Source organism: Scardinius erythrophthalmus, assembly GCF_964197995.2.
Source record: "Scardinius erythrophthalmus genome assembly, chromosome: 5".
NCBI classification, from domain to species: domain Eukaryota; kingdom Metazoa; phylum Chordata; class Actinopteri; order Cypriniformes; family Leuciscidae; genus Scardinius; species Scardinius erythrophthalmus.
The window spans coordinates 16,797,669-16,812,824 of NC_138225.1; the positions used below are offsets into that span (position 1 = coordinate 16,797,669).

The 15,156-nt window shown below is 40.3% G+C and overlaps 1 protein-coding gene across 3 annotated transcripts in view; it reads left to right on the forward strand.

Annotated features, from left to right (window-relative positions):
* The window catches only part of trpm3 (transient receptor potential cation channel, subfamily M, member 3), a gene marked incomplete at both ends in the record, with an annotated part of 154,168 nt that overhangs the window by 131,558 nt on the left and 7,454 nt on the right, over nucleotides 1-15,156 (forward strand). For all 3 annotated transcript variants that reach the window (XM_081365729.1, XM_081365731.1, XM_081365730.1), the window contains 8 exons: nucleotides 5,051-5,080; nucleotides 5,496-5,788; nucleotides 6,165-6,393; nucleotides 8,700-8,903; nucleotides 11,771-11,911; nucleotides 13,470-13,598; nucleotides 14,095-14,346; nucleotides 14,490-14,664. In XM_081365729.1, coding sequence (XP_081221855.1) covers nucleotides 5,051-5,080; nucleotides 5,496-5,788; nucleotides 6,165-6,393; nucleotides 8,700-8,903; nucleotides 11,771-11,911; nucleotides 13,470-13,598; nucleotides 14,095-14,346; nucleotides 14,490-14,664 — 1,453 coding nt within the window. The remainder of the gene's footprint in view (nucleotides 1-5,050; nucleotides 5,081-5,495; nucleotides 5,789-6,164; nucleotides 6,394-8,699; nucleotides 8,904-11,770; nucleotides 11,912-13,469; nucleotides 13,599-14,094; nucleotides 14,347-14,489; nucleotides 14,665-15,156) is intronic.

Here is a 15,156-nt window from a genome sequence, read left to right on the forward strand (position 1 = left end):
TGTGAGAATAAAATAGTCATAAAAATAGGAGATTAAAGGTATGGGTTTTAATATGTAATATGCGGACAAGTGCCGCTTATACTAAAACAAAACAACAACATAAAGTCCAGGCCTGGTCCTCTCTCGTCTTGCACTGCTTTCTCTCCTGCTTTTATCCTTCCGGAACTCCTCCATGTGACTCGAGACCGGTGTGGCGCACAGGTGATGCTCATTAGCACTCGCGCCACCAGCCTCACTCCATTAGAGATGCACCGATTGCAATTTTCTTGGCTGTGTGACCTGCCGATACCGATTTTGCTGATACCGATTTTTGCCAATTCCGATTTTCTATCAAAGAACTATAATTGACAGCATATACAAATAAAAAAATCTACTTTTCTTCAATGCAAAAAAAAATTAAAATCGTAAAAAGAACAAATAAACAAAATTCAAACAACAGCATAAATAAATGCAATAGAACAAAGAAAGATGAAATAAACACGGCTTAAAGTTTTTCAGGAGGGAATACAGTAGTATATTCAGGTAAGAAATGCTACAGAAATTAGGCTTTTATACTATAGAATATATTATATACTATAATATAATAATATAATAAGTCCCCTGATGAGCTTCATATAGGGAATATATATAAGAACCTTAGTTCAAATAGCCGGAAGCAGACAAGTATCGAGCCCTGTGGCTTAGGGGGATGTGTTTTACACTTTATACCAAAAGAACCCTCGCTTGCAAAGCGGGCACTTCCAAGTTATAAAATCTCATAAATGTGGACGGCGAGACCCAGCTGGCCACCGCACAGATATCTTCAATAGGTATTCCACTTGACCAAGCCCACGACGAGGCCATACTTTTCGTGGAATGAGCTCTGAGGGGCAATGAAGGCCCTTAGACTCATAAGCCAGCGCGATAGCGTCCACTATCCAGCGCAATTATCTCTGCTTTGTGAGGCGAGCCCTTTAGTGTGTCCGCCAAAACATACAAAGAGCTGTTCCAACTGTCTGAATGAGGCCGAACACTCCAGATAGGGCAGAGTAAATTTGCTTCTCTTTCGTCATCTGGCAAGAAAAGAGCTACATGTGAAATAACCTGTGCTCTGAATGGAGTAGAGAGCACTTTAGGAACATAACCGTGCCTCGGCTTAAGGACGACTCTGGAGTCGTTAGGCCCAAACTCAAGGCAGGAAGCGCTTACTGATAGCAATTGCAAATCGCCCACTCGCTTGACTGACACGAGCTCCAATAAGAGAGCGGTTTTGAGGGAAAGATGCTTCAGGTCCGCAGACCGAAGCGGCTCGAATGGGGTACCCTTCATGGCTTCCAGGACCGTAGAGAGGTCCCAGATAGGCACAGAGGGGGGTCGTGGAGGGTTTAGCCTCCTTGCCCCTTTAAGGAAGCGCACAATGAGGTTGTTTCTTCCTAGTGGTTTTCCGGCCACAAGAGCGTGAGATGCTGTTATGGCCACCACATACACTTTGAGCATGGAGGGGGTGCAACCAGCGTCCAAGAGCTCTTGCAAGAAGGCGAGTACACTTGGTACTTCGCACGACTAGGGGTCCAGGCTTTGTGCTGTACACCAGCCAGAAAACACTACCCATTTCTGAGCGTAAAGACGCCTAGTTGAAGGCGCTCTTGTTTCAGTGATGGTTTTCAGCACCCTATTCGGGAGACACCCGGGTACCCATTGAGGGGCCATACATGGAGGGCCCACAAGTCGGGACGGGAATGCCAAATCATCCCATTTGCCTGTGTGAGAGGATCTCTTCTCAACGGTATCGGCCATGGGGCTGTTTCCAGCAGTTGCGCCAACTCGGAGAACCATGACTGGGTCTTCCAGAGGGGGGCTATTAGTAGCACTGCACACTTGCTCTCCCTGATCCGTTCGATGGCCTGTGGTAGCATCGTGACCGGAGGAAATGCATACAGCGGGCGGCTCGGCCAGTCGTGGGCTAGCGCGTCCCTGCTCTTTGTAAAAAATGTTTGGCAACGAGCGTTGTCTTCTGAGGTGAAGAGGTCAACCTCTGCCTCGCCGAAGATGCTCCAAATCAGCTGAACTGTCTGTGGGTGAAGAGACCATTCCCCTGGGGGAACATTGTCTCTGGATAGCATATCCGCACCCCAATTCAGAATGCCTGGCACATGCGCCACCCTCAGCGAGCGCAGGTTGTGCTGAGCCCATAGAATGAAACTCTTGGCCATGATGTCCAGGTTGTTTGACCTGAGACCACCCTAGTGATTTATATAAGACACCACTGCCATGTTGTCCGTCCGGACCAGGACATGCCATGGTGGTCTTTTAGATATGGGAGAAAAGCTTTCAGTGATAGAGCAACCGCTCTCATCTCTAGACAGTTTATATGTAGGCACCTCTCCGGGCTTGACCATAGGCCAGAGATGGGCCTGCCCTCGTAAAGGGCCCCCCAACCGAAGTAGGAGGAGTCAAGGTGCCAGTGATAGGCCGAATGGTAGTACTGTGTACTGGTAAGCCTGCTTCTCGAAGGCGAATCTCAGGAATGGCCTGTGATGAGGCGATATCTTGATGTGAAAATAAGCATCTTTCAGATCCACTGAGAAAAGCCAATCCCCCGGGCGAATTTGCACGAGGATCTGCTTGGTTGTCAGCATCCTGAACGGATGCATCATAAGCGCTTTGTTTGTGTGTCTGACGCTGCCATCCTTCTTTGGAACACGGAAGTAGCGACTCGAACTAAAAGCCCGACTCGCTTTGTGAAAGGGGAACTGGTTCAACAGCTCCCTTTTCTAACAGTTTCGATACTTCGGTGCATAGAACGTGAGCCACATCCCTTCTCACTGTCGTCTCAACCACAGCTAAAAAGCGCGGAGGTCTGCGAGAGAACTGTAGCGAGTAGCCTCATTTTATTATGTTGAACATCCATTCTGATATACCTTCTTGTGGTGGCTCTAGAAGATGAGCTGGAACACTTCGGGAGAAAGTGTTAGGCTCAGATAGCCTGCAACGCTTTCTGAGCCTCAGTATAACGCTCCACGAAACCCTTGACCGCTGGGCCGAACAGACCGGTGGTGGAGATAGGGGAGTCAAGAAAAGCTGCCCTGTCTGCCTCCTTCATGTCAGTCAAATTCAGCCAAAGGTGCCGCTCAAGCACCGTCAGTTTGCCATGCTGATCGCCTGGCTTGTCGATTTTGTTACCCGCAGGGCCAGGTCTGTGGCGCTGCGCAGGTTCCTGAAAGCTTCCGTTTCGGGACCAGACTCGTCCATTGAGCTGAGAAGTTTGGCCTGAAACACCTGGAGGACAGCAATGGTGTGATGCGCCGAAGCAGCTTGGCCAGCGGAGGCGTATGCGCGGCCAGCGAGAGCTGAAGTGGCGCTGTAAGGCTTGGACGAATGTGACGCTTTGGCCTTCCATCCTGTAGCAGTGGGCGGGCAGAGGTCAGCGGCCACCACTTCCTCAAGGGGAGGAATCGCCTCGTAGCCTTTCTCCATTGCACTGTCCACATTGGAGAGCACTGAGGAGAAGGAAGGCTTCAAGCGAGCTGAGTGCGGTGCTTTCCACGACTTTGTCAGCTCGTCATGCACTTCTGGGAAGAAGGGGGCGGTTCTCTGCTGAGGGGCCTGTCTGTACCCCTGCAGGAACCACTGATCTAGCCTGCTGCGCGTGGACTCTTCGACGGCCCTGGTCAGCACGCGGAGAAGCTCTGCATCAATGCTCGTTCTCGCGCTGGCTTGTTCAACTTTAATCATAAAATAAACAAACAACAAAACGAAAGGAGCAGCAGCTGCCGACTGCGGCATATAAGCATAATAAATACAGCAATGTAAAGTGTCCCAGCCTCTCGGCCCTGCCCGGCTTCTTACCACCACAGTAATGTTAATAAAACTTTAATAAAAATAAAATACATTAGCTCACCCATGAACACGATTTCTGCCTTAGTCCCGTCAGATTGCTTTCCATCAACTGTGGAAGTGAATATGACAATGCTCATTCACAGCGTTATCAAGCTACGCCTATTCTTATTGTTTTGCGACCTCTAGCGGTGAAACTTAAATATTGTGCGTTTAAGAGTGTAGTATTCTATGAATAAAGTAGAAATATGTAAAGAAAAAAATATAATTTTAACTTTTGACTGTATTTTGTTTAATGTTATTCTTAAAACTTTAATATTTTCTCATACATTTTTTTTTTGCGAAATTCTTAAAATATGCATATTACGAAAGTCTCTTTTATATATTTGCTTCAATTTTAACATCTTTGTAGTTAAGTGATGACCCATTTAAATAGGCAATCACTTCTGCTATCTAAATAACACTATAATAAAGTGTTATTGCTTTTCAAACACAAGATTATTCTGTCAGGTTCGCATTAATGAAAAAAATTCCAATGTAATTTAATGCGTTGAGTTTCTATCAGCATGACTCACCTGGGGAAAAAAAATATTTCCCATCTGAGCTACCACAGAGATAGCATATGGAACTAGCACAAGCTAGGTGCAGAGCAAATTTCCATATAGCGGCACCTCAGAGTAAACAGGCATCAAGACAAATTCTCAAGCCACTGACACCTGGATGATATCTAATTTTCTCACACATTTTTAACTCCTCTGAAGGCTCAGGCATCTAAACCACAAATCTCAGCCCTCTGACGCACAACAGATTTCAGAGAGTGCAACCTGGGTTACTGAGAGTACATGAAACATCGCTGCTCCATCATGCCAATGTCACATGAGCATCCTATCTGTAGTTTGCCAGTACATGATGTTTGAGAGTGTGTATTGATGAATCTATGCATGCACTTCAATATTGTGTGTGCATTTTATCTTACATGAACATAAACACATACATATTTCTACGTATGTGGCTGTATAGGCTTGAAATAGATCAGACATCTGTGGTGCCACCAGAGAGATGCTCTAAATTTATCATTGCAAAGCGTGAAGAATCCTATCTACTCATTGAACATGCCATGTTTTTACATGTGCACCAGAAGGATGCTAAAACAATTTGGGAAATGCATAAATCAAATCTAACGTGTCTTGATATTTTTGTCCTGTATATGTTTTTATTTTTGTGTGTGTTGTAGCCAAAAGCCCTGAAGCTGCTTGGAATGGAGGTGAGATTTATTTCTTAATTTTATGTATCCCACTGCTTTCCAATAAAATCCCAACTGAGTTTCACTGAAACGCTTTCTTTAAGTTCTCCTTTGATTTAAAGAGTTGGATTCAAGTAATAAAGATTCACAATGAACATGCTCCTTGTAATGCATGTTCAGAGGTTTTTTTATAATTACCTACAATTATCTTACATTTGTGTTTACTCTTACTAATAATAACAACCATATTTTGACTATAAATATAGCTCCTTTATTGTCCTGTTTGCTCTTTATATTATTTTTATCATTACAAAACTAGGGCAAAATAGGACAATAAAGTACCTATAGTTATATTCTGAATGTGGTTATTACTATTATTATAAAGGAAAAAATATGATTATTATTATGTATATTTTTTAAATCTTTTCCATGATAGGATGACATGCCCATTAGGCGAGGACGTCAGAAGACCACACGGAAGCGAGAAGAGGAAGTAGACATTGACCTGGATGACCCAGAAATCAATCATTTCCATTTCCCATTCCATGAGCTGATGGTTTGGGCAGTGCTGATGAAACGGCAGAAGATGGCCCTGTTCTTCTGGCAGCATGGCGAGGAGGCCATGGCTAAAGCACTGGTTGCCTGTAAGCTCTGTAAGGCGATGGCCCACGAAGCGTCAGAAAACGACATGGTAGATGACATTTCACAGGAACTCAATCAGAACTCAAGGTATGAATGTAAAGATATGTTATGACCCGGTTACTTCAAGAATGAGTGTACACACGAGGATTTTACCTGCATGTCCTGTTCCCATTGCTGTTGAGTGTACAACTCTAGGGTGGATACGTTTGGGGAGACCATCTGTTATGTACCAAACTGGCATCCCATCAAAGGAACAGTAGCTGGCCACAAAGACGCTAAAATTCATAAAAGTCTAATGTGCACCCTTTTCTCTATGTAATGGAATTAATGGAATTTGAGACTAGTTTATCCTGCTTGCACACCTAAAACAAGCTGTTTTGTGTTGTGTAGAGAAGATCTTGTATGATTATGTGCATATGAATGTATCTTTGGCACAGAAATATTCCGTCTTTTTTTTCATCAGGGAGTTTGGTCAGCTGGCTGTTGAGCTGCTCGATCAGTCCTATAAGCAGGATGAACAGATGGCGATGAAGCTGTTGACCTACGAGTTGAAGAACTGGAGTAATGCCACCTGTCTGCAGCTGGCAGTGGCTGCCAAGCACAGGGACTTCATCGCCCACACCTGTAGCCAGATGCTTCTCACTGACATGTGGATGGGACGTCTGCGCATGCGCAAGAACTCTGGCCTGAAGGTCAGATCTGGGAGAAAAAAGTCAGCATGAAATGGAAATTCACCTTAATGCATCTAATGGTCTTATTGTGAACACTTCATTCATGCAAATTAATTTTTTATTTATTTATGTTTTGACCTCGTAATTTTTAATCAAAATGTCATAAATGGTTCTTCCGGTGAAGCGATAGACTTCTCTTTGCTAGTCTTCTCCAATCATTTAGTCTGCTTAAACCTGCTCCTTTCTTACAATCGATTCAGATCTGCCTCCACCCAATCAACAACTGATAGATAGAACCAAGTCCCAGCCCTAAATTTTTTCCCTATTTCACTCTGATTTACGTTACAATAAATAAGAAATTATCTGTCTCCTCTTCTGTTACATCGCAACTAAAGATATTCAACAGATTACAGTATTTGTGAATTTGCCTGCCAAATGTAGGCTTTTTTGGGGTGAATCTGTCATTTTTGTTGCGTTTACCATGTCCTCATCAACATGAGGCCAGCAACTTGCATGTTGCATCTTAAGTGCCATTTCAGTACTCTAATAGCTTTCTGAATAATCTCTAGTCTAATTATCATTCTTACTCGAGAGACACCAAAATGACAGGAATATTTATTGTCGGGAGATTTGCAAATTAAATTGGTTGGCCATGTAAAGAAATTTAATTCACAAAATTGCTTGTTTTTCATGATGGCAGAGTTCAAATCTGGACATATACAATGTTTCTGGTGTCACTGCCGGTGTAAAAGTTAAACAAGGGATATGAACACTCAAAATGGTGCACAGGGGACATTTGACATAGCTTCAGGGTGTGAATGGAAAACATTTACATGCTCTGTGGTCTTTTACATCAGCTTGTCCATCAAAACACATCCTTAAACCATAATACCTGTTGAGAACATAAGTTGTTCTTGTTGCAACTCTTTTCGCACATCAAGTGAGCGAAAAACACATAAAATCCGTTCAGACTGACCTTGTCATTCACATTTATGCATTTGACAGATGTGAGTTGCATTAAAGGTAAACATTTTATCAGTCCATGCATTCCCTGAGAATTGAACCCATGTCCTTGGCATTGCTAGCGCCATGCTCTACTGTTTCAGTAAGGTACGACTGAGACACAATAACAACAATCTAATTTTAATTGGATTTCAAATCACCTAAGAAGGTTTAAAATCAACATTCTGTTCTAAAAAAAAAATTGTTTCAAAGTTTCCACATTAAAATATTGTCTGTATTTTTGATCAAACAAATGCAGCCGCTCCCAAACTTATGAATGTACACTCACTGGCCACTTTATTAGGTACACCTGTTCAACTGCACATTATTGAACAGCAGTTCTATGGGCGAAAATGCCTTGTTGATGTCAGAGGAGAATAGCCAGACTGGTTTGAACTGATAGAAAGGCCGAAACTGAGGCCTGGTCTGATGAGTCTCGATTTCTGTTGGACATTCAGATGGTAGGGTCAGAATTTGGTGTAAACAACATGGAAGTATGGATCCATCCTGTCTTGTATCAATGGCTCAGGCTGTTGGTGGTGTTATGGTGTGAGGGATATTTTCTTGGCAAACTTTGGGCCCCTTAGTATCAATTGAGCATTGTTTAAATGCCACAGCCTACCTGAGTATTGTTTCTAACCAAGTCCATCCCTTTATAACCGCAGTGTACTCATCTTCTGATGGCTACTTCCAGGAGGATAATGTGCCATGTCACAAAGCTCAAATCATCTCAAACTGTGATCATGAACATGACAATGAGTTCACTATACTCAGATGCCTCCACTGTCACTATAACTCACTATAATAGGGCACCTTTGGGATGTGTTGGAACGGGAGATTCGCATCATGGATGTGCAGCTGATGCGATGTGATGCTATCATGTCAATATGGACCAAAATCTCTGAAGAATTCTGCCATCACCTTGTTGAATCTATACCACAAAGAATTAAGGCAGTTCTGAAGGCAAAAGGGGGTCCTACCCGATACTAGCAATGTGTACCTAATAAAGTAGTCAGTGAGAGTAAAAAAAAAAAGCTTCAATCTTTAGACACATGTCAGTCCCTAATAGAACAAGCTGTGCAGAGCTTCTCCTTGCATTTCGCTCACTTTCTGCATGGTTTATTTCTGCCTTTTGTTCAGACCTTAGTGGTGAGATTGCCGTTTCATATCTCACAGGTGCTGTTGTTGCAAGAAAGAGAGAGACAGTTATTTCATCATCACAGGCATTCTGTGACTGGAGGAACTGGTCTACTGACTACTAAATAATGAAATGTAACCGTGGATTTTTTCCCCCTCAAATTCTGTGTTTTTGTTTTGTCCACTAGGTTATCTTGGGTCTACTTCTCCCCCCTTCCATACTAAGTCTTGAGTTTAAAAATAAGGACGAGATGTCATATATGCCTCAGGATCAGGACACCTACCTGCAGGAGAAGGATGTGGATGAACCCGAGAAACAACCTAAAGAAAAAGAGGAGGAGGACATGGAGTTCACAGTAAGATCTTACTGTGAGACGCAGTACAACTCCGTGGTGAGAGCACCCACCTTAGCCTCGTCCCTTAGCTTGTAGTCTAACACACTCGGGCACACACACGTACACACACTTAGGCACATCTGCTCTGCTCTGTCCTCAACCTGCCACCAATTTGGCCTCTCAAATATGCTTCCGATTTTTTTTTTTTTCTCGAGTCTGTGGCTCCTCTTCTTAGAAATCCGTACCAACCCTGCCGTTTTTCTGACCTCCCCGCCCAACACCCCTCTCCCACTTCGCCCTTTCTCTTCGTTCCTCGTTGTCAAAGCGAAGACGCGTGGTTGTGGAGTTGTATCGTGTCTCCGTCTGCCTCTGTCCTTGTCTCCTCTGTTTCTTTTCTTTGCGCTAGGGTCTCGTCTGAAGTACGGTACTGTGACTGAATGCTGTGTCTTTATCATTCACACATCTACAACACCATTGTGCATGTTAAAGGCTTGTTTCAATATTGCATTATGTTAGCAGCCTTGATCTGCCTTCTCCATGATGACAACCTTCACTTTTAAGTTGAACCAGAAGTGCCTTCTTTCACACAAAAGTGCACGAATATTGTTGTTCAATCTTCTATTGTGAACTATCAAGTGTTGCTCTAAAGCAGTGGCTCTTGAACTGTTTCAGATGGTGGACTGCATAAACAGCCCCAAAGCTGGGGGAAAGCAGCAACTACTTCAAAACAATTACTTACTTGATTAGAGTACAAATTGTCCTTAATTTGTACCCTGTATCTTGAAATTGTCTTAATTTTATGGATCCAGAATTTTGTTCTTATTTTGTTAAATTTTCGTTGTTATGTTTAGTTAATCAACCCAAATGAGCCATGTTTGCTAATAAAGAAGTTGGACTGAACAATTAAACTACCATTCCATCTTTTGGGAAACACTAAGACTTTATAAGATTATTCACCATTGTATCATTTAATTATTTAACATACAATCAAAAACACTATTGTTTTGAAATAAAATGTAAAAAGAAAATTTTAGTTGTAATTGCAAAGCCCTGTTTTCAGCAGCCATTACTCTATTCTGCTAAAAAGAAAACTACGGAAAATGGAAAAATGTTCTTATTATTAGCACAGTCTAAATGTATGCTATTTAAAGAAGTGTTTAAATGGTAGTACAGTGTCTTTTTTCAGTTGCCAAAGTATTACAATACACTTTGAAGTCAAATTTTGGTTTTAAAAATAGCAAAAACAAAAACATTTTCCTTGAAACACTCCAGTCTGTTGTTCTTTTGAGAACTGAAGGCTGTTCTGTACACTACTGTTCTGAGAGAAGAAAGCAAACCTGATTTAAACAACAGAGAGAGAGAGAGAGAGAGAGAGAGAGAGAGACGTGGATGGCCCAGATGAACAACAACAAGATAAGGAGTACATTGGAGTCTCAGAGAAAGAGACTGGTGCTATACTTGTGCAATATTATAAATATCTCATAAACTGACGACTAGAATGCATAAGCTGTTAGTGCTGCACATGGCAAACAGAGAATTTGAATAATACAGTTTTTATATGAAATTGGAAATGGTCATTTGTGACATTTTAAAGTCAGTATTTTTTTATCAATTTAATGCATCATAATTATCAATTTCTTTCCAAAACAAAACTGTCTTAGTGTTTTGATACGTTTTAATGGCAGTGCACAGTACTGTTCAGAAGTTTAAGGTCAGTAGGCTACGATTTTTTTTAAAGAAAAAAATCAGCAAGACAGCAATAAATTAATGATGCTGAAAATTCAGCTTTGCCATCACAGGAATAAATTACATTGTGAAATATATTTAAAAAGCAAACATTTTAAATTATAATAATATTTCACAATGTTACTGTTTTTACTGTATTTTTGATCAAATAAATGCAGCCTCGGTGAGCATAAGATAAAAATTTACTGACCCCAAACTTTTGAAAGTAAGACACAAAAACACTTTATCAGATTAGTTTAAAAACAGTCAGTTACAGTAATTGTTGGTGCTTTATGTCAATTACAATATTTTATTTATGTAGGTCTGTTTTTTTAAATCAGCCAATCAACTCATATAATCCTCCACAGTTTGAGAACCACTGCTCTAAAGAAACAGGTCAGCGCAAGACACTAGTTTAGAAATGTAGTCCAAGAGTTACTACTGTAGGTCAAAACTACTGAGAAGGACTACATTTCCCAGAACGTGACTGGGTTGACCTGATCTTATATACAACACGGTATCAGAAATGGAAGTTTTACCCCTCACTTCACTATGAATATAATATAGAAATATGAGGTTACAACACAAGATGACAATTGTATTGCAATTTATTTGAATGCTCGTCTGGAAAGTATAATTGAATTGCAGTAATGTTTCTCTGTTAAAACATTGAAATGCCTGTGCCAAAATTAGATCTTGTGCATAACATAAGCTGTAAAAAAAAAAAAAAAAAATATTCATTGCATTTAGGTTGACAGTGTGTACTTTGTAAGATTGTAATGCAGCAAAGTTCGACCAAACAGCTTCAACAGCAAAAAAAAAAAAGTTGTTGCAATACAATTCACTCATAATGTCCAAGAGTGCACCATATTTTTCCATTTACGGGATAAGCTCCCCACTCTTGGACTAAGGATGTGTCCAAATAACTCATGGCACTGGGCATTTTCATTCCCCTTTTCTTTTTTTCCTCTCTCTCACACACACTCTCACACTCTCTCTTTCTTTTTCCGCACGACCATTCCCAGCGGAATCATCAATGCCCAGCTCATAGTGAATATCTCACCTTCCTCGACACTCAGGATTGCTTAGCAGTGAAACAGCTGCATGCAATTCTGGGTGAGAAGTCACACTATGCAAATAGTGTGTAAAAGCAATGCTTTCTATTTTTCTCCTCTTTTTCTCTTCTATACTTTTTCCAGGCCATGCTGGGAAACGTCAGTACAGAAACTTCACGTAAGAAACAGGTGGTGGAGGTTCAGAACCGCCATCGGCTGATTCCACTGGGTCGCAAAATTTACGAGTTTTACAACGCCCCCATCGTCAAGTTCTGGTTTCACACGGTAAAAGCCCCAGCTGTGCCCTCATTTAGTACAAAAAGACACACAGTACTGTTCAGTCTGTTAAGCATATCAAATCATATCAAATATATGAACATCAAATACCTTGTATGAGAATTCTTCAGAGAAATGTCCTCTGAAATCTTTCAGTTCAATTCATATCAATAGAGACCATATCAGGTCCAGGGGGAGAAACGTTCAAATGCAGGCAAGTAGAGATCAAAACAGCTGAGTTTTTTTTTTTTTTTTTTTTTTTTTAGCCTCATCTATGTTTTAAATATAGGCCATGAATCTGACAAATCTCCATGCAGGCTCCAGAAGATGAAAAATTCTGCTCTATGTGCCGTGTGTCTTTTGTTATATACTCACTCTTTTTTTCTCTCATTGCTTCTCTCTCTCTCTCTCTCTCTCTCTCTCTCTCTCTCTCTCTCTCTCTCTCTCTCTCTCTCATCACACTGTCACATTGTAGTTTACACTAAGCAATATTTCTGTTTTTCACTGGTGAGAGTGACAATCTATTAAATAAAAATGTAAATAAATGTAACTGGGAACCACTGAAACTAACTAAATACATTTTCATGACTCCAAAACTAACTAAAATAAAATAAAATAAAAATGACAAATTATTTTTAGTTTGTGATGTATGGTATATTATAGAACTTGAAACCAACAACTAGCCTGCATTAAACCTGATAGATAATTAATGCTAGACTTCTAAGTAATTTAATGCTGGTAATTATTTTAAATGATATCCGTTAGCACATTAACTTTGGTAGCCCTAAAATATTAACAATGAATTAACTAAAGATACTGAAACTAAGAAAACAGAAAAACTAAAATGAAACGAAAACTAATAATGATGGAGTGAAAACTCCACTAAGCTATACTGAAAAAAAAGACATGTACCGTTTAAAGGTTTGGGGTCGGTAAGATTTAAATACAATAAAAATAGTAATATTGTAAAATGTTATTGCAATTAATTTTTTTTTAATTGTATATATTTTTAAATGTAATTTATTCCCGTGTTGGTAAAGCTGAATTTTCAGCATCATTACTCCAGTCTTCAGTGTCACATGATCCTTCAGAAATCATTCTAATATGCTGATTTGGTGCTCAGGACGCATTTCTTATTATTATCAAACTATGATATATGATTTTCGGGATTCTTTGGAAAGTAGCAAGAACAGAATTTATTTGAAATAGAAATCTTGTTACATTATAAATGTCTTTCCTGTCACTTTTAATCAATTTATTACCATTTCTTCAAAAAGAAAAATCTTACTGACCCCAAAGAAATCTTTACTGTGACTTTAGATCAATTTAATGTTCCTTGCTGAATACAATTATTACATTTCTTTCAATATTACTGATCCAAACTTTTAAACAGTACTGAAAATAAAATGGAAACCAAAATAAAAAATCTAAAACTCTAAACTATAATAACTCTTATGTAAGTAAAGCTAACATAATGGTGAATTTAATAAACTTCATTGTTTGAGCTGAAACCGACCAAAGAGGGTTATTTTCTCTAATCAAATCATGATGCTCTGTATTCCCACAGTTGGCCTATGTAGGGTACTTGATGCTCTTCAACTATATTGTGCTAGTGAAGATGGACCTGTGGCCCTCTCCTCAGGAGTGGATTGTGATTGCCTACATCTTCACCAATGGCATTGAGAAGATGAGAGAGGTTAGTCTTCATTAGACCTCAGTGAGAAAACAGTATTGTTTCCTTCGATCCCTGAAATGTGGGAAAAGATGATTTATTATTCATAGGCAATGTCTAATAATTACATTTGCATATAATTACACAGCTGCCATTCAGTTAAAAACTTGCTGTTGAGGAGACCTCAGAATGTGCACTCTTTCAAATAAACAGTCTATTACTGCCCTCTTGTGGAAATTTACAAATGCGAATACTTTTGCTTCTTGCCTGGTGGTTAATGGTTGTTTTGAAGTTCATTTGTCCATGTCCATCCTGAAAATTCAGCTTTGTCATCCCAGGAATAAATGCCATTTTATAAAAATGTTAAAATAGAAAACATTTATTTTATATTGAACAATTAAAAGTCACAATATTACTATTTTTCGGTGTTTTTGGCTTACAATTGTTCAGAAAAGTTAATTTGTCCAACATGAGGGCTTCCACCGTGTTCTTCACTATTTAACTCTCTCCTGTCCCTTAGATCCTCATGTCAGAGCCGGGGAAGCTCCTGCAGAAGGTGAAAGTGTGGTTACAGGAGTACTGGAACGTCACTGACCTCATGGCCATCCTCATCTTCTCCATTGGGATGGTGCTTCGCCTACAAGACCCGCCCCTGATGAGCTACGGGAGGGTCATTTACTGCGTCAATATCATTTATTGGTACATACGACTGCTAGATATCTTCGGCGTGAACAAATACCTGGGTCCATACGTCATGATGATTGGCAAGATGGTGAGGGAGACTGATTGATCGGGTTAATAATGAACTCTGACAGCAATTTGAAATTACTTATGTAGATGTATAACAGCTCCTAACACTCTTGATCTTTCTCTTTCCTTCCTTTCACCTTCTTCAATGATCCGGGGTGAACGTAGATGATCGACATGATGTATTTTGTGATCATCATGCTGGTGGTGCTGATGAGTTTCGGGGTGGCGCGGCAGGCAATTCTCAATCCCAATGAGGACCCATCCTGGATGCTGGCACGCAACATCTTCTTCATGCCATACTGGATGATCTACGGAGAGGTGTTTGCTGACCAAATCGACCGTAAGGCTGGGTTATTACTAACATTTACATGGGCATTTTGGGTATACTCAGTTTCACACACAGCACCTCAGGGTTTATGTCTCATTAATGGTTAGCTTGTATGAACAAATATGGTAAGCTGTTATCTGATAGCATAAATGCGCACACAAATATGATGAAAGCTTTGCATTTAACAGCTGAAACGGTTATATGTGGATCAAATTTTGTGATGTAGTTGTGCTTGTGTATGTTCTCTAAATGGTCTCATATTCTGTAAATGGCTGCACTTATATTGTCATTACAGGATGATATGGAACAGTGCTTCTGCTGTTTCAAAATGGTTTTAAGACCCAATTGTTCATAGTAAAACTGCAGAAGAAGAGCATCAGCAAAAGTCTGACTAAGAAAAACACAAAACACTCTTAATATGTTTCAATGGGTAATTTACCTTTTAGAATTTGTGATCTGATATTATATCATCTATATTATTCATCCCCAGAGCATAGGGTGCAA